Source organism: Salvelinus alpinus, chromosome 26, assembly GCF_045679555.1.
Source record: "Salvelinus alpinus chromosome 26, SLU_Salpinus.1, whole genome shotgun sequence".
Taxonomy (NCBI): domain Eukaryota; kingdom Metazoa; phylum Chordata; class Actinopteri; order Salmoniformes; family Salmonidae; genus Salvelinus; species Salvelinus alpinus.
Genome location: NC_092111.1, coordinates 35,157,242 through 35,183,130, shown reverse-complemented (window position 1 = coordinate 35,183,130; position 25,889 = coordinate 35,157,242). Strand labels below are relative to the sequence as shown.

The 25,889-nt window shown below is 45.7% G+C and overlaps 1 protein-coding gene across 2 annotated transcripts in view; it reads left to right on the top strand.

The window, feature by feature from the left end:
- Nucleotides 1–25,889, top strand: part of LOC139555242 (CUB and sushi domain-containing protein 3-like) — a 773,621-nt gene that overhangs the window by 652,701 nt on the left and 95,031 nt on the right. For both annotated transcript variants that reach the window (XM_071368883.1, XM_071368882.1), the window contains exons 49-53: nt 10,401–10,589; nt 14,856–15,041; nt 15,554–15,748; nt 17,739–17,912; nt 18,739–18,912. In XM_071368883.1, the coding sequence (XP_071224984.1) occupies nt 10,401–10,589; nt 14,856–15,041; nt 15,554–15,748; nt 17,739–17,912; nt 18,739–18,912 (918 nt within the window). The remainder of the gene's footprint in view (nt 1–10,400; nt 10,590–14,855; nt 15,042–15,553; nt 15,749–17,738; nt 17,913–18,738; nt 18,913–25,889) is intronic.

Here is a 25,889-nt window from a genome sequence, read left to right as displayed (position 1 = left end):
CCTGCTCTAGCGCGCTCAGGACCTCAGACTGGGGTGAAGGTTCACCTTCCAACAGGACAACGACCCTAAGCACACAGCCAAGACAATTCAGGAGTGGCTTTGGGACAAGTCTCTGAATGTCCTTGAGTGGCCCAGCCAGAGCCCAGACTTGAACCCGATTGAACATCTCTGGAGAGACCTGAAAATAGCTGTGCAGCGACGCTCCCCATCCAACCTGACAGAGCTTGAGAGGATCTGCAGAGAAGAATGGTAGAAACTCCCCGAATACAGGTGTGCCAAGCTTGTAGCATCATACCCACAAAGACTCGAGGCTGTAATCGCTGCCAACGGTGCTTCAACAAAGTACTGAGTAAAGGGTCTGAATACTTATGTAAAAAAAAAATTTTTTTTTATAAATTTGCTAACATTTCTAAAATCCTGTTTTTGCTTTTTCATTATGGTGTATTGTGTGTAGGTTCATGAGGGAAAAACTCAATTTAATCAATTTTAGAATAAAGCTGTAACATAGCAAAATGTGGGAAAAAATCAAGGGGTCTGAATACTTTCCAAATACACTGTATCTATTACATTTGAGTAATTTATCATCCATTTATCATCAATTTTAGTAATCCATACAAATGATGCTGATTCATGATTTCGACTGGCTGAGAAAAGCTTCCAGCCTGCCTGTCTCGTCCCGAATCCTGACACGTTCATTACTATGGGACAGATGGAGACCGATATTGAAACAATGTTGCAAATGTCGGGGAGATAGACAGCCAGGTTTATAAAATCTGCGCTGTTGAAAATCAAATGCTAGTCTAAAAGAAACGGGAGATTATGTCTAGATGGTTTTTATAGTGGAGATCAAGTTTATAAATTGCCTGGCTGGACTGATGAGACAGTGGATTGGGCAGTCAGATGGAATTGTGAGTAGGCATTTCAACGTCATAGCCTTAGCCGATGGTAACTTGTGGAGTAGATACCGGCTGGAACGCAGTTTTAACCAATCAGCATCCAGGATTAGACCCACCCGTTGTATAATTAAGCAATAATGTCTGAGAACCCAGGAATTATCGTGTGACAACTCCCAACAAGTGCTGTTCTGAGTCCCGAGGCTGGTTGATGACAGCCAGTGCTTGCCTCTTTTTTGGCGGAGAACGTGACGTCCACTCATGTCATTGCTAGCTAAAATGGCACTCCAGCACTTTCTGTTCTCCATGTTAGGGGCTGCCAATAACTCTTAAGTGATCTCTCACACCGATGGCCACTCACAGCCATTATTTCCCTTGCCTCCAGGCCCCCAACTTTTTCAAACCAAATAATAGCATGGAAAACTAATGTGTGGATGCTTTTTTCCCGACGGAGATGAGGTTTCTGAATTTCCTGGCTGGGCTGCGGGACAGTGGAATTATGAGATTAATACGTCAATGGTATTTTGTGGCAGTTGTGGTCCCACATATCAATTAATCAGCCTCCAGGATCCAAAAAAACTGTTTTTTAATAATCAATGTGTGTCTGTCTTACCATGGGGTATTGAAAGATGTAAAATGTGCAGAGTATTGATGCATGTGAATACACTGTCAGGGAGGTCAGCCCACATTTTCAGCACGACCGTTGAGGTACAGAGACCAGCACAGTAAATAGATTGTGCTCTAAGCTATGCGCTCATTCTCTGACTGGTTAAAACCATGGGCCTAGTGCCGCTACAGATGGCAGTGGAGATGACAGTCAGGGCCTGGGGACCCTAAACAACCACAGAGATGGGTCTCCCCCACACTACACACTTTGCTGACTGGCTAGAGCAGAGCAGGCGGGCAGGCCAGGGACAGACGGGGTCAAGTGTTGGTCAGAGCAGTTGGTCAGAGCTGTGACAGCCAGCCTGTCCCTAATGGACCAATGTGTTAGCTGTGACAGCCAGCCTGTCCCTAATGGACCAATGTGTGACACAGTGTGAGAAGCTATAGTAGTAGTAGTGACACAGCAGACTGTAGTACTAGGACTATAGCTTGTGAGGAACAAGGCTATATACCAGAGCCATGCATTTAAAGGCCATTGAGGTTTCTGCATTATGATGCATTTACATGACACGACATGTTAGCGACTCATTAACATTACATAGGGAATATTTTAGTAATGCTATGTAACTGAATGTCTACAATTAGAACGATATTCAACATTCTAGAAGTTGGCCCAATTCTCTAAATATGCGTTTGTGGACTATACTAAGGCCAGGTAGGACTAAACAGGCCCAGAGTAGAACTGGGCCCAGAGTAGGTGAGACTGAACAGGCCCATAGTAGGTGAGACTGAACAGGCCCAGAGTAGGTGAGACTGAACAGGCCCAGAGTAGGTGAGACTGAACAGGCCCAGAGTAGGTGAGACTGAACAGGCCCAGAGTAAGTAGAACTGAACAGGCCCAGAGTAGGTGAGACTGAACAGGCCCAGAGTAGGTAGAACTGAACAGGCCCAGAGTAGGTAGGACTGAACAGGCCCAGGGTAGATAGGACTGAACAGGCCCAGGGTAGATAGGACTGAACAGGCCCAGGGTAGATAGGACTGAACAGGCCCAGGGTAGATAGGACTGAACAGGCCCAGGGTAGATAGGACTGAACTGGCCCAGGGTAGATAGGACTGAACTGGCCCAGGGTAGATAGGACTGAACTGGCCCAGGGTAGATAGGACTGAACAGGCCCAGGGTAGATAGGACTGAACAGGCCCAGGGTAGATAGGACTGAACAGGCCCAGGGTAGATAGGACTGAACAGGCCCAGGGTAGATAGGACTGAACTGGCCCAGGGTAGGCCTGTACTCCAAAAAGTACGATCTTTGTCCCTGTGTGCAGTTGCAAACCATAGTCAAGGCTTCTTCCTTGCTGAGCGGCCTTTTAGGTTATGTCAATATAGGACTCGTTTTACTGTGGATATAGATACTTTTGTACCTGTTTCCTCCAGCATCTTCACAAAGTCCTTTGCTGTTGTTCTGGGATTGATTTGCACTTTTCGCACCAAAGTACGTTCATCTCTAAGAGATCCTTGCGATCTAAGAGATCTCCATCCTGAGAGGTATGACGGCTGCGTGGTCCCATGGTGTTTATACTTGTGTGCTATTGTTTGTACAGATGAACGTGGTACCTTCAGGCATTTGGAAATTGCTCCCAAGGATGAACCAGACTTGGCTTTTTTCTATAGATTTTCCCATGATGTCAAGTTTGAAGGTTGACCTTGAAATACATCCACAGGTACACCTCCAATGGACTCAAATGATGTCAATTAGCCTATCAGAAGCTTCTAAAGCCATGACATAATTTTCTGGAATGTTCCAAGCTATTTAAAGGCACAGTCATCATTTCATGGTAGAGTCTACACCTGTTGTATTTGGAGCTTGTGACAAATAACATTTGATTTGATACTTCAGGCACTCTTTCTATCAGAGAAACAGACTAGAAATCACAATCATCACTGTTTGTGGTGTTAGCGAAGCGTCAATGAATAGTATAGTCTCTGTGTAACACTCTGTGCTTATTTTGTTTTCAAAGGAGAAGTTGTTCTTGAGTTGCTAAAAATCTCTGCCTCATCGTGTTTGTTTTGTTGTAGAGAACCCAGTTACATTTCTGAGACTTTTTCCAAATGAAATAATAACGTCCATTGTGAAAATGACTCCATGCCTCGGAAATTGCTGGTATCTCATAACATGGAGTCATGCAGCTGGGAGAACTAGTCATTTGGCACTCAGGATGTGCGCCAGGAGATTTGCTGGGGGATAACTTCCTCGCTTGTTAAACTATGCAAGAGATTTTAATCTGCTTTGAAGTGTTGTGACGCTCAAGCTAAAGTCAAGCATCTCCCTCCCTCCCTCCCTCCCTCCCATCTCTCTCTCTCTCCCTTCCATCTCTCTCTCTCTCTCTCTCTGTCTCTCTCTCTCTGTCTCTCTCTCTCTCTCTCTCTCTCTCTCTCTCTCTCTCTCTCTCTCCCTCCCTCCCTCCCTCCCTCCCATCTCTCTCTCTCTCCCTTCCATCTCTCTCTCTCTCTCTCTCTGTCTCTCTCTCTCTGTCTCTCTCTCTCTCTCTCTCTCTCTCTCTCTCTCTCTCCCTCCCTCCCTCCCTCCCTCCCATCTCTCTCTCTCTCCCTTCCATCTCTCTCTCTCTCTCTCTCTGTCTCTCTCTCTCTCTCTCTCTCTCTCTCTCTCTCTCTCTCTCTCTCTCTCTCTCTCTCTCTCTCTCCCTTCCATCTCTCTCTGACTCTCTCTCTGTCTGTCTGTGTCTCTCTCTCTCTGTCTGTCTGTGTCTCTCTCTCTCTCTCTCTTTCTTTCCCTCCCATCTCTGTCTGTCTGTCTGTCTGTCTTTCTCAATTCAACGGGCTTTGTTGGCATGGAAAACATATGTTTACTTTTGCCAAAACAACTTAAATGGATTTAAAAAGTGCAATATACAATAAAAAGTGAACGGTAAATGTTACACTCACACAAGTTCCAAAATAATAAAGTATTTACAATGGTATCTCTCTCTCTCTGTCTCTCTCTGTCTCCCTCTCTCTCAATTCAATTCAATTTAAGGGCTTTATTGGCATGGGACATATATGTTAACCTTGTCAAAGCAATTGAAGTAGATAAACAAACATGAAATAAACATAAATATGGGTTGTATTTACAATGGTGTTTGTTCTTCACTGGTTGACCTTTTCTTGTGGCAACAGGTCACAAATCTTGTTGCTGTGATGGCACACTGGGATTTCACCCAGTAGATATAGTTTTTTTGTTGTTGTTTTTTATTCTTTGTGGATCTGTGTAATCTGAGGGAAATGTGTGTCTCTAATATGGTCATACATTGGGCAGGAGGTTAGGAAGTACAGCTCAGTTTCCACCTCATTTTGTGGGCAGTGTGCATATTGCCTGTCTTGTCTTGAGAGCCAAGTCTGCCTACGGCGGCCTTTCTCAATAGCAAGGCTATGCTCACTGAGTCCGTGCATAGTCAAAGCTTTCCTTAAGTTTGGGTCAGTCACCGGGGTCAGGTATTCTGCCACTATGTACTCACTGTTTAGGGCCAAATAGCATTCTAGTTTTATCAGTTTTTTTGTACAATCTTTCCAATGTGTCAAGTAATTATCTTTTTGTTTTCTCATGATTTGGTTGAATCTTAATGTGTTGCTGTCCTGGGGCTCTGTGGAGTCTGTGTTTGTGAACAGAGCCCCACAACCAGCTTACTTAGGAGACTCTTCTCCAGGTTCATCTCTCTGTAGGTGATGGCTTTGTTAAGGAAGGTTAGGGAATCGCTTCCTTTTTGGTGGTTGTAGAATTTAACGGCTCTTTTCTGGATTTTAATCATTAGCGGGTATCGGCCTAATTCCACTCTGCCATCATTATTTGCTGTTTTACGTTGTACACATAAAACAGAATTCTGCATGTAGAGTCTCAATTTGGTGTTTGTCCCATTTTGTGAATTCTTGGTTGGTGAGAGGACCCCAGACATCACAACCATAAAGGGCAGTGGGTTCTTTAACTGATTCCAGTATTTTTAGCCAGATCTTAATTGGTATGTCGGATTTTATGTTCCTTTTGATGGCATAGAATGCCTTTCTTACCTTGTCTCTCAGATCTTTCACAGGTTTGTGGAAGTTACCTGTGCCGCTGATGTCACGTGTGCTCCCTCTCCGGCCCCTAGGTCACCAGGCTGCTCGTTATGGCGCACACCTGTCACCATCATTACGCGCACCTCCATCACCTCCATCACTTCCCTGATTACCTTTCCTATATATGTCACTCCCTTTGGTTCCTTCCCCAGGCGTCATTGTCTCTGTTTCATGTCTGTGTGCTGTTAGTGTTTCATGTTCTGTATTTTGTTCTGTTTATTTTATTAAAACACTCACTCCCTGAACTTGCTTCCCGACTCTCAGCGCACGTCGTTACAGCTGATGTTTAGGCCAAGTTATGTATAGTTTGTTGTGTGCTCTAGGACAACGGTGTCTAGATGGAATTTGTGGTCCTGGCGACTGGACCTTTTTTGGAACACCATTATTTTGGTCTTACTGAGATTTACTGTCAGGGTTCAGGTCTGACAGAATCTGTGCAGAAGATCTAGGTGCTGCTGTAGACCCTCCTTGTTTGGTGACAGAAGCACCAGATCATCAGCAAACAATAGACATTGGACTTCAGATTCTAGAAGGCTGAGGCCGGGTGTTGCAGACTGTTCTTGTGCCCTCGCCAATTCACACGGCCCTGTGGAAAGAAATGTGTGTTTTTTGCCAATTTTAACCGTAGACTTGTTTGTGTACATGGATTTTATAATGTCGAATGTATTCCCCCAACACCACTTTCCATCAATTTATATAGCAGACCATCATGCCAAATTGAGTTGAAGGCTTTTTTGAAATCAACAAAGCATGAGAAGACTTTGCCTTTGTTTTGGTTTGTTGGTTTGTTTGTCAATCAGGGTGTGCAGGGTGAATATGTGGTCTGTCGTACGATAATTTGGTAAAAAGCCAATTTGACATTTGCTCAATACATTGTTTTCACTGAGGAAATGTACAAGTCTGCTGTTAATGATAATGCAGAGGATTTTCCCAAGGTTGCTGTTGACGCATATCCCACGGTAGTTATTGGGGTCAAATTTGTCTCCACTTTGTGGATTGGGGTGATCTGTCCTTAGTTGCAAATATTGGGGAAGATGCCAGAGCTAAGGATGTTAGAGTTTAAGTATAGCCAATTGGAATGTATTGTCTGTATATTTTATCATTTCATTGAGGATAACATCAACAACACAAGCCTTTTTGGGTTGGAGGGTTTTTATTTTGTCCTGTAGTTCATTCAACGTAATTGGAGAATCCAGTGGGTTCTGGTTATTTTTGCTGTTTGTTCTTTGTTATAGAGCCAAAAAGGTTGGACAAGTGGTTTGCCCATACATCTCCATTTTGGATAGATAACTCTTTGTGTTTGTTTACTGTGTTACAATTTTCCCAGAAATGGTTGGATTCTTCAATTACATTGAGCAGATTTCTGACGTGCTGTTCCTTCTTTTTCGTAGTGTATTTCTGTATTGTTTTGGTGATTCACCATAGTGAAGGTGTAGACTCAGGTTTTATGGGTCTCTATGTTTTTGGTTGGACAGGTTTCTTAATTTCTTTCTTAGGTTTTTGCATTCTTCATAAAAAAAATTGTCAGTGTTAATTTTCTTCAGTTTTCTGTTTGACATTTTTAGATTTGATAGGGAAGCTGAGAGGTCAAATATACTGTTTAGATTTTCTACTGCCAAGTTTACATCTTCACTATTACAGTGGAACATTTTGTCTGGGAAGTTGTCTAAAAGGGATTGAATTAGTTGTCTAATTGTTTTTTTGGTAAGTTTCCACACTACTTTCCTTCCATCTATAGCATTTCTTATTAATATTCTTCAGTTCCTTTGGCTTTGATGCCTTATGATTGAGTATTGCTCTGTTCAAGTAGACTGATTTTTGCTGTGACCTGATAGGGGTGTCAGTGAGTTGACTGTGAACTCTCTGAGAGACTCTGGGTTGAGGTCAGTGATAAAGTAGTATGCAGTACTACTGGCAAGAGATGATCTATAGGTGTACCTACCATAGGAGTCCCCTTGAAGCCTACCATGGACAATGTACATACCCAGCGTGCTGCAGTTGTTGGTTATGTTGTGCCTAGGGGGGCATATTGGGGAGGGAATGCTGTCACCTCCAAGTAGGTGTTTGTCCCCCTGTGGGTGTCAGGTTCTTGTCTGGTTCTGGCATTTAGGTCGCCACAGACTAGTACATGTCCCTGGTCCTGGAAATGATTGATTTCCCCCTCCAGGATGGAGAAGCTGTCTTCATTAAAGTATGGGGATTCTAGTGGGGGGATATAGGTAGCACACAGGAGGACATTTTTCTTCTTCTTAAGATCATTTCCTTTTTAATTTCTAGCCAGATGTAAAATGTTCCTGTTTTGATTAATTTAATAGAGTGAGTTGGGTCTGCTCTATACCAAATTAGCATACCAACTGAGTCCCTTCCCTGTTTCACACCTGGTAGTTTGGTGGATGGGACTACCAGCTCTCTGTAACCTAGAGTGCAACCAGTAGGTCCGTCTCCTCTAAACCATGTTTCTTGTAGGATGACAATGTCTGTATTTCCAGGTGAAGTCCAGGTTCCTGCTCTTTAGGCCAAAGGCAGATGACCTCAGGCCTTGGATATTCCAGGAGGAGATATCTCTCCCTCCCCCTCTTTATCCCCCCCTTTATATATCCCTCTCCATCTCTCTCTCGCTTTCTCTCACTCTCTCTCTCAATTCAATGGGCTTTATTGGCATGGGAAACATATGTTTACATTGTCAAAGCAAGTGAAATAGATAATAAACAAAAGTGGAATCTATCAAAAATGAACAGTAAACATTACACTCCCAAGTTTCACAGGAATAGCCACATTTCAAATGTCCTATTATAGCTATGTACAGTGTTATAATGATGTGCAAATAATTAAAGTACAAAAAGGAAAATGAATAAAGGAAAAATATGGGTCGGCAGGTAGCCTAGTGGTTAGAGGCAGGTAGCCTAGTGGTTAGAGGCAGGTAGCCTAGTGGTTAGAGGCAGGTAGCCTAGTGGTTAGAGGCAGGTAGCCTAGTGGTTAGAGGCAGGTAGCCTAGTGGTTAGAGGCAGGTAGCCTAGTGGTTAGAGGCAGGTAGCCTAGTGGTTAGAGGCAGGTAGCCTAGTGGTTAGAGGCAGGTAGCCTAGTGGTTAGAAGCAGGTAGCCTAGTGGTTAGAGGCAGGTAGCCTAGTGGTTGGAGGCAGGTAGCCTAGTGGTTGGAGGCAGGTAGCCTAGTGGTTAGAAGCAGGTAGCCTAGTGGTTAGAAGCAGGTAGCCTAGTGGTTAGAGGCAGGTAGCCTAGTGGTTGGAGTCAGGTAGCCTAGTGGTTAGAGGCAGGTAGCCTAGTGGTTAGAGGCAGGTAGCCTAGTGGTTAGAGGCAGGCAGCCTAGTGGTTAGAGGCAGGTAGCCTAGTGGTTGGAGGCAGGTAGCCTAGTGGTTAGAAGCAGGTAGCCTAGTGGTTAGAGGCAGGTAGCCTAGTGGTTAGAGGCAGGTAGCCTAGTGGTTAGAGGCAGGTAGCCTAGTGGTTAGAAGCAGGTAGCCTAGTGGTTAGAGGCAGGTAGCCTAGTGGTTAGAGGCAGGTAGCCTAGTGGTTGGAGGCAGGAAGCCTAGTGGTTGGAGCGTTGGACTAGTAACCAGCAGGTAGCCTAGTGGTTAGAGGCAGGTAGCCTAGTGGTTGGAACGTTGGACTAGTAACCAGCAGGTAGCCTAGTGGTTAGAGGCAGGTAGCCTAGTGGTTGGAACGTTGGACTAGTAACCAGCAGGTAGCCTAGTGGTTGGAACGTTCTGACTAGTAACCAGCAGGTATTCTACTGGTTGGAGGCAGGTAGCCTAGTGGTTGGAACGTTGGACTAGTAACCAAAAGGTTGCTGGATCGAATCCCCGAGCTGACAAGGATAAAATCTGTCCTTTTGCCCCTGAACAAGGCAGTTAATCCACTGTTCACTGGTAGGCTGTCATTGTAAATAATAATTTGTTCTTAATTGGCTTGCCTAGTTAAATAAAGGCTAAATCAAAAATATGTCTCTTCTGTAAGCTTGGCTTTCCTCCTCTTCTTTAATCTTCCTCAGTGAGATTACAGGACATTGTCTCCTCTCTTTACATGCTGAGACTACATCTCTTAGTGCAACCCCTGACCATTGTTCCATTGTTCACACACAATCAGGACAGTGTGTTTACTGTAGCTGTGTGCTCGGTGTTAGTTTAAATATGTATCTGAATTAATAAGGCTTGAATTAATAATACCTAGAAGTCAGAACTTGCTGTGTGAACTAGAATTCACCCTCCCGGATGTGGTTTGACTTTGCCCTCCTACTGTGGTTTATGAAAGTGAAAAGTCAAGGTACACAATAGTTATTCTGACTGCTCAGTCGATGGAAATCAGAATGATTCCTGTATTGATTTTGACAGAAGGTGAGTGGAGGGCGAGCAGAGTGCTTTATAGTGCATTCAGATAGTGATCAAATAGAGAACACATCACATTTTAGCTGGTGAAGTTTTCAAAATCTCATCGTATCAATGCCAGAAAGAGTGTTATTTATGTAACTGTATGATGCATGTACTGTATATGTGTGGGGACATTTAGTTCAAATAATATAAAGATGCTCTGTGTTGTTACATTAATACCAGTAGTACTAGGTCGGAGTCTTATATTACAGTAATAAGGCTCTGGTTATAACTGCCAGGTTACTGATCTAGTGTGTGTGTGTGTGTGTGTGTGTGTGTGTGTGTGTGTGTGTGTGTGTGTGTGTGTGTGTGTGTGTGTGTGTGTGTGTGTGTGTGTGTGTGTGTGTGTGTGTGTGTGTGTGTGTGTGTGTGTGTGTGTGTGTGTGTGTGTGTGTGTGTGTGTGTGTGTCCCTGCAGCCCTGTACTGCAGCACCCCTGACTCGCCCCTGCAGGGGTCCATCAGCAGCCAGACTGGAGGTCACCTCAACAGCCTGGTCCGCTGGGCCTGTGACCGGGGATACCGCCTCATAGGGAACAGTACGGCCATGTGCAGGAGGAACCCCTACGGATACTTCGCCTGGGACTCTCCCGTTCCGGCTTGCCAAGGTGAGATCAGAGCGTTAGGGCAAGGGGGAAGGAGGCAAGGGGGAAGGAGGCAAGGCTAGTTCTTAACTGTCTATCTATTGTGGACAGATGTTTTACAGTTAAACCAGTGAATTATTAAGAGTCAGCCGCATGTCGTTGAAATGCTTTAGATCACTATGATATGCTGCAGTACCACCAGCAGTATTGGCCAGGATCAGGAACCAAATACGAATAAAGCTGCCTATATTAAAAAGCTGTCCTATTTTAGTCCTGATCAGAAGTCACGACTCATGAGTTGAATTACTCGATACTACTACAATTTGACTATATTTTTCCAGGAATATAATTCTCATCCTGTTGTATGTACTAGTGTGTCACATATAAGAGATCCATTTCCATTGTAGCCTCTCAACACGTATCTAGCTCTAGCTAGTTTTTTATACATGAAATGTGAGAGCCAGAATATAAATAAATGTCCCCTCTTTTCCTGTAAAAAAAACTAAATAGTTTTGTCTAAAGCTCCTGTGATTTAATGTGATTTGATGCCACCTTACTGTCAGGTGCCAGAGGCTCGAGGGACACTAACATGGAGTGACACCCATAATATGACTTACGTGGCTGTGTTTACACAGGCAGCCCAATTCAGATTTGATTTCATTAATTGGTCTTTTGACCAATCAAATCAGCTCTGAAAAAGACCGATGTGAAAATATGGTATGTGATTGGTCAAAAGACCAAATAGTGGACAAAAATATCAGAATTGGGCTGATGGTCTTAGTGTCCACATTGGGGAAAAACTCAATCTCAGCAGGACATTTTTTTTTTATATTGATGCTGTCCTCAAAATATGAGGAGACCATATGGTCTTGATGATTATATCTAGATCCTGACCATGTTTTTACACTGACAACAAGTTCAAATACCAATAGTGAATGTATATCCGAACAGAGAGATACTAACCTCCGGGTGCGTTCTGAGCGGCACCTTACGCTTCGATCACACCGACAGTGTCCGTGTGAAAAATAGTACGGCAGCATCATCTGGATATGTGTGCAACAACAGTTCAACATTCACCTTCTGCTACCATTTCTGTCAAGACGTCTACGCATACAGTTAGACGCGTACGTTTGATGAATCCTAAGTATGCACCACACAGAACCCACTGTAACTGCCTCTGCAACGCAACGCTGCAAGGTAATCACAGGGTTTCATTGGAAATGAATGTCATTCTGGTGTACCTAAAATGTAATGACGCTGTCGGTGTGATCGAACCGTTATCCCCTGAATAGTGCAGTAACACTTCACATTTAAATGTATGTAGTTCTGTCCTTGAGCTGTTCTTGTCTAGTAATGTTCTGTATTATGTCATTCTGTATTATGTTTCATGTTCTGTGTGGACCCCAGGAAGAGTAGCTGCTGCTTTTGCAACAGCGAATGGGGATCCTGATAAAATACCTAATGTGCACTACTTTTGAGCAGAGCCGTATCGGTAACGCACTACGAAGGCAGGGGAATAGGGAGCCAATTGAGACGCAGCCTCAATAGTATTCCAAACTGATTGGAGAGAAAGAGAGAGGAAATATAAGGATGGGTCTAATCATATTCTGATTGGAGAGAAAGAGAGAGGAAATATAAGGATGGGTCTAATCATATTCTGATTGGAGAGAAAGAGAGAGGAAATATAAGGATGGGTCTAATCATATTCTGATTGGAGAGAAAGAGAGAGGAAATATAAGGATGGGTCTAATCATATTCTGATTGGAGAGAAAGAGAGAGGAAATATAAGGATGGGTCTAATCATATTCTGTTAGCTAGTGGGGGGTATGCTGAAACCTTATGTAAAAAATGACTGAATTCTTGGTGACACTCACCAGAGAGTATATGGCAGAAAGAAACTGAATAGTTTCACGTTTTTCTTAGCTTTTTTTTTCCTTTTTTTTCTTCTTCCTCCTGCACACGGCCGTACTGTTCCCTATGAGGCGGTATCCCCGGTCACAGGCCCAGCGGACCAGGCTGTTGAGGTGACCTCCAGTCTGGCTGCTGATGGACCCCTGCAGCTGCAGTACAGGGCTGGAGGGACACACACACACACACACACACACACACACACACACACACACACACACACACACACACACACACACACACACACACACACACGCATACACACGCATACACACACACACACATACACACGCATACATACACACACATACACACACACATACACACACGCATACACACACACACGCACACACACACGCATACATACACACACACACACACACACACACACACACACACACACACACACACACACACACACACACACACACACACACACACACACACACACACACACACACACACACACACACACACACGCACGCACACACACACACACACACACACACACACACACACGCATACACACGCATACACACACACACACATACACACGCATACATACACACACATACACACACACATACACACACGCATACACACACACACGCACACACACACGCATACATACACACACACACACACACACACACACACACACACACACACACACACACACACACACACGCACACACACACACACACACGCACACACACACACACACGCATACATACACACACATACACACGCATACATACACACACGGCATAGTTATAATCTCCTCAGAGCTCTTCTGTTTTGTTTTTGCTTACTCAATTACTTAATTATAATTCACTTCTCTAGCTTTTCCCACAACAATATACCTATTGTTATAGCAGGAAGAAATGATGCCATCCACCTTATTCAGAATGACTTCCGACATACGCTGAGTGACATAGAGGTGTTCCTAATGTTTTGTACGCTCAGTGTCTACAGACACAATTTCTGGTTTGTTTGTGTGTTTGGAAGAAGGTCCCCGCCCCCCAAAAAATCTACACGGCGGAAAAACTAAAATAACTCCTACACTTCCACCTCTGCTTGAAAGGGGACTGTGACAAAGTTATTTTCCTTTCAACCTTGTCTGTGTGTTGGTTTTGGTTTCTTTATCTCTGTCAAAAATGTTTTTCTGTGTCTCTGTAAATCAGTTCATATCAGGTGATCCTTTGTCACTGTGTAAAGATTGAGTGGGCACTACTTTGTCAGTAGATAGTCAGTGTGGGTTGAGTGGGCAGCGTGTTAATGTGTGGAAGTTCTCTCAATGCTGTCTGTGTGTTAGAAGACGAATGAACCGGATGATAATCAGTATCATTATATGGTCTCTGTGTTAGAAGACGAATGAACAGGAAGATAATCAGTATCATTATATGGTCTCTGTGTTAGAAGATGAATGAACAGGAAGAGAATCAGTATCATTATATGGTCTCTGTGTTAGAAGACAAATGAACAGTAAGATAATCAGTATCATTATATGGTCTCTGTGTTAGAAGATGAATGAACAGGAAGAGAATCAGTTTCATTATATGGTCTCTATGTTAGAAGATGAATGAACAGGAAGAGAATCAGTATCATTATATGGTCTCTGTGTTAGAAGATGAATGAACAGGAAGAGAATCAGTTTTATTATATGGTCTCTATGTTAGAAGATGAATGAACAGGAAGAGAATCAGTTTTATTATATGGTCTCTATGTTGTAAGAATATGTGGAAGCAGAATCAATGTTCCTCACTGTACTGACAGTCTGTCAATAGTGGTATAGTCAGTGGGTCTTTGGGTGAGTAGTGTTACTTTATTTCTGACCAATGTAGTCAGCAGGCCTTTGTGTTGAAACGGTTTGTGTTTGGTCTCCTTGTGTGAGTTGTGTACTGTTGGTGTGTGTGAGAGACTGTGTGTTATTTGAGTGCTCTGTATGTGTGAGTTTCTCTGTGTGTGAGACTGATTTGAGGGCGTGGTGTGAATAGTGCAATAACCCTGAGTAAAATTCCTTTGATAAATAACCCTGAGTGTAATTCCTTTGAGCAGAATAAGTGCTGACTCTCCTCTCTTCCTCTCCTCCTGTATCCTCCTCCTCCCCTGGTCTCCTCTCCTCTCCTCCCCTGGTCTCCTCTCCTCTCCTCTCCTCTCCTCTCCTCTCCTCTCCTCTCCTCTCCTCTCCTCTCCTCTCCTCTCCTCTCCTCTCCTCTCCTCTCCTCTCCTCTCCTCTCCTCTCCTCTCCTCTCCCCTCCTCTCCTGGTCTCCCCTCCTCCTCTCCTGGTCTCTCCTCCTCTCCCCTGGTCTCCCATCCTCCTCTCCCCTCCTCCTCTCCCCTGGTCTTCCCACCTCTCCCCTGATCTACCCCATGGCAGCGGTGTCCTGCGGGGTGCCCAAGGCGCCGTTGAACGGAGGAGTGCTAACGGTGGACTACTCAGTGGGCACACACGTGACCTACTTCTGCAATGACGGCTACCGCCTGTCCTCCAAAGAGCTGACCAGCGCCGTCTGCCAACCGGACGGCACCTGGAGCAACCACAACAAGATCCCTCGTTGTTCAGGTAGCTAACGTTAGGCTAGGAAGCTAGTGGGGGGGTGTTTGAGGGCATTTGTGCGCGCTGCCCAGGTAGCTAACGTTAGGCTAGGAGGTTAGTCCAGCAGCTGGGACAGGTGAAGCAGGGGCAGAGAGTATAACTGTAATTGTGTGTGTCAGTGTTTGTGCGTTCACCTCACAGCTCCCATGAGGTCATTTACTTCCCTATTAAAATAAGTTCCCCCCTTGAAGGCAATCCCTCGCTTATATATTAGTCTGTATTTTGCCAAAACATGAAGTTATTTCCCCCTAAGATGGCTGTTTAAAATGCCTGGCTGCCTCACAAAGCAGCGCAAATGGAGGTCAACAGTTAACACAGAAAATAATACAATAGTAATGGAGAACTGTGTGGGAAGAAATCTGAGGTTATGCCAATTATCTTCTGACAGTAAGTCGCTCTGGATAATAATGCCTGCTGTGTGTGCACGCATGTGTGACTGTGCCTGTGAACCTGCGTCTGTGTGTGTTTCTGTGTGACAGTGGTGGTGTGTCCAAGCATCGGCTCCTTCTCTCTGGAACACGGGAGGTGGAGGATCGTGAACGGCTCCCACTATGAGTACAGGACCAAGATTATCTTCAACTGTGACCCGGGCTACTACCGTCTAGGCCCTGCCCACATCCAGTGCACTGCCAACGGCGTGTGGAGTTGGAGGAATGAAAGGCCTCACTGTCAGAGTGAGTTAAGGGCGGACATTTATTTATATTTTTACCTGGGACTTTTTACACCATCTCCATGTCAGAAGCATGTTGTGTTTAGGTTGTGTTTAGTTGTGTTTAGGTTGTGTTTATCCTAGTGCCTAAGGCGTATCGCACGACTTTGTAAAGAATAGCAATTTGACTTAGCAAATGGGACTTTACACATGAAGCATGTTGTGTTAAGTTTGCTACATTTTGCTACAGTCTGCCCTAGGGAGTGTTGAATGTCTGTCCAACCTTGGGCAGAATCCTAAGATCGATATGTGATATTTTGACCCCAAATATTCAATAATGAGATAGATAGGTGAGATAGACGTCTTTGAGATGTTCATTAAAAGTAGTATCAGGAGCAGGTGTGCTTGGATGTGGATGTGGGAGGATAGTGAATGCACTAGACTTGACCACATAGATTTTTATGGTTTCAATTTTCCCAAAACAGAAAATAAACAAACAGAATCCCCAGGCCCCCTCCAACCTCCCTTTACTTCCTCTCCTCTCCCTTTACCTCCTCTCCTCTCTCCTCTCCCTTTACCACTTCTCCTCTCCCTTTACCACTTCTCCTCTCCCTTTACCACTTTTCCTCTCCCTTTACCTCCTCTCCTCTCCCTTTACCTCCTCTCCTCTCCCTTTACCTCCTCTCCTCTCCCTTTACCACTTCTCCTCTCCCTTTACCACTTCTCGTCTCTATTTACCACTCTCCGCTCCCTTTACCTCCTCTCCTCTCCCTTTACCTCCTCTCCTCTCCCTTTACCTCCTCTCCTATCCCTTTACCACCTCTCCTCTCCCTTTACCACTTCTCCTCTCCCTTTACCACTTCTCCTCTCCCTTTACCATGTCTCCTCTTCCTTTACCTCATCTCCTCTCCCTTTACCTCCTCTCCTCTCCCTTTACCACTTCTCCTCTTCCTTTACCTCCTCTCCTCTCCCTTTACCTCCTCTCCTCTCCCTTTACCTCCTCTCCTCTCCCTTTACCTCCTCTCCTCTCCCTTTACCTCTCGCCTCTCCCTTTACCACTTATCCTCTCCCTTTACCTCCTCTCCCTTTACCACTTATCCTCTCCCTTTACCAACTCTCCTCTTCCTTTACCTCCTCTCCTCTCCCTTTATCACCTCTCCTCTCCCTTTACCTCTCTCCTCTCCCTTTACCTCTCTCCTCTCCCTTTACCTCCTCTCCCTTTACCAACTCTCCTCTCCCTTTACCACTTTTCCGCCCTCTTACCTTCTCTCCTCTCCCTTTACCAACTCTCCTCTTCCTTTACCTCCTCTCCCTTTACCTCCTCTCCCTTTACCACCTTTCCTCTCCCTTTACCATCTCTACTCTCCCTTTACCTCCTCTCTCCTCTCCCTTTACCTCCTCTCCTCTCCCTTTACCACTTCTCCTCTCCCTTTACCTCCTCTCCCTTTACCTCCTATTCATTTACCTCCTCTCCCTTTACCTCCACTCTCCTCTCCCTTTACCTCCTCTCCTCTCTCTTCTCCCTTTACCTCCTCTCTCCTCTCCCTTGACCTCCTCTCCCCACCCTTTACTTCCACTCCACTCCACTCTTCCTCTCTTCTCTCCCTTCTCCTCTCCTGTCCCTCCTCCCTTCCCTTCTCCTCCTCTCCCCTCCTTCCTCTCCCCTCCCTCCTCTCCTCCTCTCTCCTCTCCTCTCTGCACCTCCTCTCTCCTCTCCCCTACCTCGTATCCTCTCCTGTTCCAAGGATCCCAAAAACAAAATAATATGACTCACCTTCACTTACAAATACCACAGAAACAGATGACAGATCAATTCAAACTTGGCAAAAATCGCTCCGATTGAATTACCATGTGAACTGTAAGGGATCAGCCTGTGTCTTATTTATTAACCAAGAATTCAAATCATTGTTATACTCAACTCTGAGAGTGGTTTGAGACAATATGTCTCATATGTTTGTTTATGCCATTAGTTTGTGAGCTGGGAGATGATGTCTCTGTTATTGTCTGCGTCACAGTCATTTCCTGTGGAGACCTCCCTGGCCCGCCCAATGGGAAGAAGATTGGTACGCAGATGACCTTCGGGGCGACCGCCATCTTCATGTGTGACGCAGGGTTCATGCTGGTGGGCTCTACCGTGAGAGAATGTCTCCCCTCTGGACTGTGGAGTGGACAGGAGACGCGCTGCTTGGGTAAAACAACCTATTTGTTCCCCACATCTCTGTTCTCTGTCTTTGTGTGAAACAACCAAGTCATTCTCCAGACTCTGAGAGAATGTTAAGATTATTAAGAACGAAGAACCATTCCCCACATTGTGTTGTCTGTCTGTGAAATGTAGGCTACAGTATCTACTGCCCTAACAATGTTTTTGTTGCTGTAGAGTTATTTTAAGTCTCCCCCTCTAAGAAACATCTTTCTAATGTGTTAAAATAGCTTTACAGTCTAACTTTTTTGTCTGCTGATGCCAAGTCTGTGGAAGCAGGGACTACTGTCTATTTTGGGCTTCCATCTTTTCTCTGACACACGTCTGTGGACAAAAAATATCTCTGCGACCTGACTGTTTAAATTAGCATCTCCATACTGTACTCTGTCTGTAACCTTCACAGAACAGGACTGTACAGTACATTACAAGACTTCTCTTTCTCCCTCTTCCACCTAACTCCCCTCTCTCTCCCCATCTCTCTTTCTCGCTCTCTCTCTCAATTCAATTTCAATTCAAGTCCATTTAAGGGCTTTATTGGCATGGGAAACATATGTTAACATTGCCAAAGCAAGTGAAATAGATAATAAACAAAAGTGAAATTAACAGTACAAATTAACAGTAAACATTACATCGGCTCTCTCTCTGACTCTCTCTTTCGCTCTCTCTCTCTCTCGCTGATTCTCTTTCGCCTTCGCTCTCTTTCTCTCTCTCCCCCTCTCTCTCTCTCTGTCTCTCTATCTCTCTCCCCCCTCTCTCTTCTCTTGCTCTCTCTCTCCTCTCCCTCCTCTAACTATTGCTTTTGTGTTCCTCTCCAGCGGGCCACTGTGGTATTCCGGAGACCATAGTGAACGGCCAGGTGATCGGGGAGAACTTTGGCTACAGAGAGACGGTAGTGTACCAGTGCATCCCAGGCTTCCGCCTCATCGGCTCCTCTGTGCGGATCTGTCTGCAGGACCACAACTGGTCCGGACAGCTGCCTTCCTGCGTGTGTGAGTAGTCCCCCTTTTATCTCTCTCTCTCTCTCTCTCTCTGACACACTCACATTTTTATTGACTTGGCCAAAGCTTTTGATACGGTAGACCATTCCATTCTTGTGGGCCGGCTAAGGAGTATCGGTGTCTCTGAGGGGTCTTCGGTCCTGGTTTGCTAACTACCTCTCTCAAAGAGTGCAGTGTATAATGTCAGAACATCTGCTGTATCAGCCACTGCCTGTCACCAAGGGTGTACCCCAAGGCTCGATCCTAGGCCCCATGCTCTTCTCAATTTACATCAACAACATAGCTCAGGCAGTAGGAAGCTCTCTCATCCATTTATATGCAGATGATACAGTCTTATACTCAGCTGGCCCCTCCCCGGATTTTGTGTTAAAAGCTCTACAACAAAGCTTTCTTAGTGTCCAACAAGCTTTCTATGCCCTTAACCTTGTTCTGAACACCTCCAAAACAAAGGTCATGTAGTTTGGTAGGAAGAATGCCCCTATCCCCACCGGTGTGATTACTACCTATGAGGGTTTAGAGCTTGAGGTAGTCACCTCATACAAGTACTTGGAAGTATGGCTAGACGGTGCACTGTCCTTCTTACAGCACATATCAAAGCTGCAGGCTAAAGTTAAATGTAGACTTGGTTTCCTCTATCATAATCACTCCTCTTTCACCCCAGCTGCCAAACTAACCCTGATTCAGAGACATCATTTAATTGTCTCAAGTCTCTCTTTATGTGTTGTTGTGGTGTCTCTCTTGTCGTGATGTGTGTGTTGTCCTATATTTTTATTTTACATTTTTAATCCCAGCCCCCATCCCTGTAGGAGGCCTTTTGCCTTTTAGTAGGCCATCATTGTAAATAAGAATTTGGAAACCATGTGTTTAATGTATTTGATACCATTCCAGTGATTCCACTCCAGCCATTACCACCAGCCCGTCCTCCACAATTAAGGTGCCACCAACTTCCTGTGCTTGATTCATTTTTTGTGGTTCATGATTTTTCATAACAACACAGTTGAGGGAAGAAAATTAAGTCTCACTATATGCTCTCCCAAAAATGTAATGGTAAACAGAGTAGAGTCTTCACACCTCTGCAAACACTTTTGGGTGAGCGTCAGCTCACTTTTTTGTAAGGACACAGTTGACTAATAACACTGCTTTGGAATGCAAAGGGAAGAAGGGAGTCACCACGCTGCGTCAATATGCTATCTCTAGGCTGACGAGTCGAGTAGCACTCCTGAACGCCCCCTGCAGTTCACAAATACCCTGACATATACAGCGTTCTCTTCCTCCTCTCTGCGCTCACACACAAGAAGCATTCCCTATTGGCCCGTTTTTACTGGAACTGAAAGGAACATGTAGAATTATGATGCAGAAGCGTGCACTTTTACAGACAGTTATTTATCTTGTTGCGTTTTATAGCGTTACTAATCTAGATAGAATGATGCAAGCAGTCATAGAAGGTATTAGTCATATAGGGTTGGTGGACAGACTGCATGTGATAGTCTACAGTATCTTCACATAGATACATCTTCCAGGTTTGCCTGAGGAAACTGCTCTTTCTCCATGTAATGCAGCGAGGCAATAGTGGTGTGTGTGAAAGACAGGCAATGCAAACCCCCTGTTTCCTGCGATCTGGAGATAAACAGACAGACCGCAGCACCACTGTACTGTTTTTGCGGACCTGAAGGTGATCACTCTGGTGTGACGTTTTCCCTAGGTACAGATCTAGGATCAGCTTCCCCTCCCAAAATTGTTAACCATTAGTGGGGGAAATGCTAAACTGACCCAAGATCAGTGTCTAGGGGCAACTTCCCTCTATTCCGTGTCACCTTTACCACGTCACAGCCCTGGCACACCTTTACCCCGTCACAGCCCTGGCACACCTTTACCACGTCACAGCCCTGGCACACCTTTACCACGTCACAGCCCTGGCACACCTTTACCACGTCACAGCCCTGGCACACCTTTACCAGGTCCCAGCCCTGGCACACCTTTACCACGTCACAGCCCTGGCACACCTTTACCACGTCACAGCCCTGGCACAGCTTTACCACGTCACAGCCCTGGCACACCTTTACCAGGTCACAGCCCTGGCACGCCTTTACCACTTCACAGCCTTGGCACACCTTTACCACGTCACAGCCCTGGCACACCTTTACCACGTCACAGCCTTGGCACACCTTTACCACGTCACAGCCTTGGCACACCTTTACCACTTCACAGCCTTGGCACACCTTTACCACGTCACAGCCCTGGCACACCTTTACCACTTCACAGCCGTGGCACACCTTTACCAGGTCACAGCCCTGGCACACCTTTACCATGTCACAGCCCTGGCACACCTTTACCACGTCACAGCCCTGGCACACCTTTACCACGTCACAGCCCTGGCACACCTTTACCAGGTCCCAGCCCTGGCACACCTTTACCACGTCCCAGCCCTGGCACACCTTTACCACGTCACAGCCATGGCACACCTTTACCACGTCACAGCCCTGGCACACCTTTACCACGTCACAGCCCTGGCACACCTTTACCAGGTCCCAGCCCTGGCACACCTTTACCACGTCACAGCCCTGGCACATGTCTAGGCTGTATTATTATTATTATTATTATTATTAACTATATGGTTAGAACAATATTTCTATATTCTGTTATCAAATCATAGTGTCTGAAACAATATGTTTCCTATAGCCTATAAGCAAACCATTTGTTGTCTGATAACATTGTCTCTCCGGTGGTAATCGTGGTGATGATGCCCAGTGTTTTTATAAAGACAATATGCTGTGTAACGCTAGCAGCACTTTAAACAGAAATAGCTACTGGAGATATGAGCGGGCCAGGGCCATTTAACTTTGTATCCTACTGAAATGGTAGTGAACCATATCTCCTCAACTGGCTATCACAAAGACTAGGCCTCTGGCTCACTGATCAACCATGGAGCTAGGCCAACACTTCTTCATGGAAAATAGGATTTTATTTCACCCCTTGGGTGTGTGGGGGGATGGGGAGTGTGTGTGTGTGTGTGTGTGTGTGTGTGTGTGTGTGTGTGTGTGTGTGTGTGTGTGTGTGTGTGTGTGTGTGTGTGTGTGTGTGTGTGTGTGTGTGTGTGTGTGTGTGTGTGTGTGTGTGTGTGTGTGTGTGTGTGTGTGTGACTCCACATTCACATGCATGTATTTGAGGTTGAGCTCAGCTATTTTAACGTGCAATGATGTGGTTTTAAATTTTGGTTATAGACAGTGCTCATATGAAGGGGAAATTGCTTTTTTGCAAAGAGAGACAAATTACATCTGTAATTATGCAGATGCAGTTGTTTGTGAGAACGTGGGAAAGAGAGGGAGGGGGGAGAGAGAGCAGCTGCGAATGGCAATGAGGAATGTGTGGACCCGCCAGGGGTGAGAAGGACAAAAACAAGACTGAAGTGAGGAATCACTTTCTACAGACATTGAGACCTGTTCAGGTTCTCCCTCATAGGCTTAGTTGGACAGAGAACCCAGAAACGGACTGGCCATAATGGCACTTTGGGCAAATGCCAGATGCGCTGGTCCATCTTTAGCCCAGTGGGCCAGTCTAAATTGTTTAAAAAAATTGTGAACAATGATCATAATTTGGCTAATAATGAGGGCCTTAAGAAAATAAATTGCTGGTGTGGGGGCCTCGAGGAACATAGTTTGGTCAGTCTGTTAGGCCCGGGACGAAACTTCAAAACCTCAGACAAAGACAGATGTGGCTTGCTGCTTCAACTTCAATTTCAACTTTGGCAGTGGTTATATCTTCCTTATCGGGTGATGCCTACAGTATTGAAACAGTGAAAAATATTAAAGCATAAACATTTATTTTCTCTGACGATTCACATCACTAAAAGGCCATATGACTTTGAGAATGTAACATTGTTATTAGAAGAAAAAAAATGTTTGACATTGTCTGCAGTAGGGTAGAGAAGAGGTGCCTGGAGTGGGATACAGGTCAGTAGTTAACTGTGGTGGACTGGGCTGTAAGTTCAGACTGAGGTGGCTGGCGGACAGAGACCAGAGGAAAGGATTACTCTCAATTCCCCAAAATGGAGAAGAGGAGGTGGAATTAATGCTCTGTGTCTGCTCTGTGTCTGCTCTGTGTCTGCTCTCTGTCTGCTCTGTGTCTGCTCTGTGTCTGCTCTCTGTCTGCTCTCTGTCTGCTCTGTGTCTGCTCTGTGTCTGCTCTGTGTCTGCTCTGTGTCTGCTCTCTGTCTGCTCTGTGTCTGCTCTGTGTCTGCTCTCTGTCTGCTCTCTGTCTGCTCTGTGTCTGCTCTGTGTCTGCTCTGTGTCTGCTCTCTGTCTGCTCTGTGTCTGCTCTGTGTCTGCTCTCTGTCTGCTCTCTGTCTGCTCTGTGTCTGCTCTGTGTCTGCTCTGTGTCTGCTCTGTGTCTGCGCTGTGTCTGCTCTCTGTCTGCTCTGTGTCTGCTCTGTGTCTGCTCTCTGTCTGCTCTGTGTCTGCTCTGTGTCTGCTCTGTGTCTGCTCTGTGTCTGCTCTGTGTCTGCTCTGTGTCTGCTCTCTGTCTGCTCTGTGTCTGCTCTGTGTCTGCTCTCTGTCTGCTCTGTGTCTGCTCTGTGTCTGCTCTCTGTCTGCTCTGTGTCTGCTCTGTGTCTGCTCTGTGTCTGCTCTGTGTCTGCTCTGTGTCTGCTCTGTGTCTGCTCTGTGTCTGCTCTCTGTCTGCTCTCTGTCTGCGCTGTGTCTGCTCTGTGTCTGCTCTCTGTCTGCTCTCTGTCTGCTCTCTGTCTGCTCTGTGTCTGCTCTGTGTCTGCTCTGTGTCTGCTCTCTGTCTGCGCTGTGTCTGCTCTGTGTCTGCTCTCTGTCTGCTCTCTGTCTGCTCTCTGTCTGCTCTGTGTCTGCTCTGTGTCTGCTCTGTGTCTGCTCTGTGTCTGCTCTCTGTCTGCTCTCTGTCTGCTCTGTGTCTGCTCTGTGTCTGCTCTCTGTCTGCTCTGTGTCTGCTCTGTGTCTGCTCTCTGTCTGCTCTCTGTCTGCTCTGTGTCTGCTCTGTGTCTGCTCTGTGTCTGCTCTGTGTCTGCTCTGTGTCTGCTCTGTGTCTGCTCTCTGTCTGCTCTGTGTCTGCTCTGTGTCTGCTCTGTGTCTGCTCTCTGTCTGCTCTCTGTCTGCTCTCTGTCTGCTCTCTGTCTGCTCTGTGTCTGCTCTGTGTCTGCTCTGTGTCTGCCTGTTTGTTCCTGCACATGTCAAAACATAATTGAAAAAAAAGCAGAGTGAGGCTGTTTTTTTTTGCGTGGTGACACACATACACACAGATACACACACCCCTGCTGTTATCTACACACTTTAAATATCAGTAGCTTTCTAGGGCACACACACTTGGAGTTAGGGCCTTCACACCCTAACACTGACTTCCAGACCAGCAAACGATCACTCATTGACTCAAACTTTTTGGGGCCAGGGACCCTTTAATGATATTAAATTCATCAAAAAGGGTCAATGCAGATTGTCCGGGTAGTTATTTGATTAACTATTTAACTAACTATTTAGCAGTCTTATGGCTTGGGGATAAAAGCAGTTCAGGGTCCTGTTGTTTCCAGACTTGGTGCATTGGTATCGCTTACCGTGTGGTATTCTACTGCATGCACTGGGTGCACGTCCTGGTCCTTACTCACTTTGGCTAAGGAGAGCGTTATCAGCGATGTTTGTCCGGAACAGCTGGTGCTCTCCTGCATGGTTCAGTGTTGCTTTCCTCGAAGCGAGCATAGAAGGCATATAGCTCATATGGTAGGCACACGTCACTGGGCTGCTTGCAGCTGGTTTTCCCTTTGTAATCTGTGATACTTTGCATGCCCTGCTACATCCAACGGGCGTCAGAGCCAGCGTAGTAGGATTCGATCTTAGTCCTGTATTGACGCTTTGCCTGTTTGATGGCTTGTCAGAGGTCGTTATTAATGAAGCTTGTGGCTGATGTGGTAAACTCCTCAATGCCATCAGATGATTCCCGGAACATACACTATATGACCAAAAGTATGTGGACACCTGCTCGTCGAACATCTCATCCCAAAATCATGGGCATTAATATGGAGTTGTTCCACCCTTTGCTGCTATAACAGCCTCCACTCTTCTGGGAAGGCTTTCCACTAGATGTTGGAACATTGCTGCGGGAACATGCTTCCCTTCATCCACAAGAGCATTAGTAAGGTTGAGCACTGATGTTGGGCGATTAGGCCTGGCTTGCAGTCGGTGTTCCAATTCAGCCCAAAGGTGTTTGATGGGGTTGAGGTCAGGGCTCTGCAGGCCAGTCGAGTTCTTCCACATCGATCTCGACAAGGCATTTCTGTATGGACCTCGCTTTGTGCACAGGGGCATTGTTATGTTGAAGCAGGAAAGGGTCTTCCCCAAACTGTTGCCTCAAAGGTGGAAGCACAGAATCGTCAAGAATGTCATTGTATGCTTGAGTGTTAAGATTTCCCTTCACTGGAACTAATGGGCTTGCCCGAACCATGAAAAACAGCCCCAGACCATTATTCCTCATCCACCAAACTTTACAGTTGGCACTGTGCATTCGGGCAGGTAGCATTCTCCTGGCATCCGCCAAACCTAGATTCTTTCGTCATCCTGCCAGATGGTGAAGCGTGATTCATCACTCCGGAGAACGCATTTCCACTGCTCCAGATTCCAATGGAAGTGAGCATTACACCACTCCAGCCGACGCTTATTATTGAGCATGGTGATCTTAGGGTTGTGTGCTGCTGCTCTGCCATGGAAATCCATTTCATGAGGTTCCCGACAAACAGTTATTGTGCTGACTTTGCTTCCAGAGGCTGTTTGGAACTCGGTAGTGAGTGTTGCAACCGAGGACAGACTATTTTGACACGTTACGCGGTTCAGCACACGGCGGTCCTGTTCTGTGAGCTTGTTTATTCTACCACGTCGTGGCTATGCCGTTGTTGCTCCTAGACATTTCCACTTCACAATAACAGCACTTGCAGTTGACCGGGGCAGCTCTAGCAGGGCAGA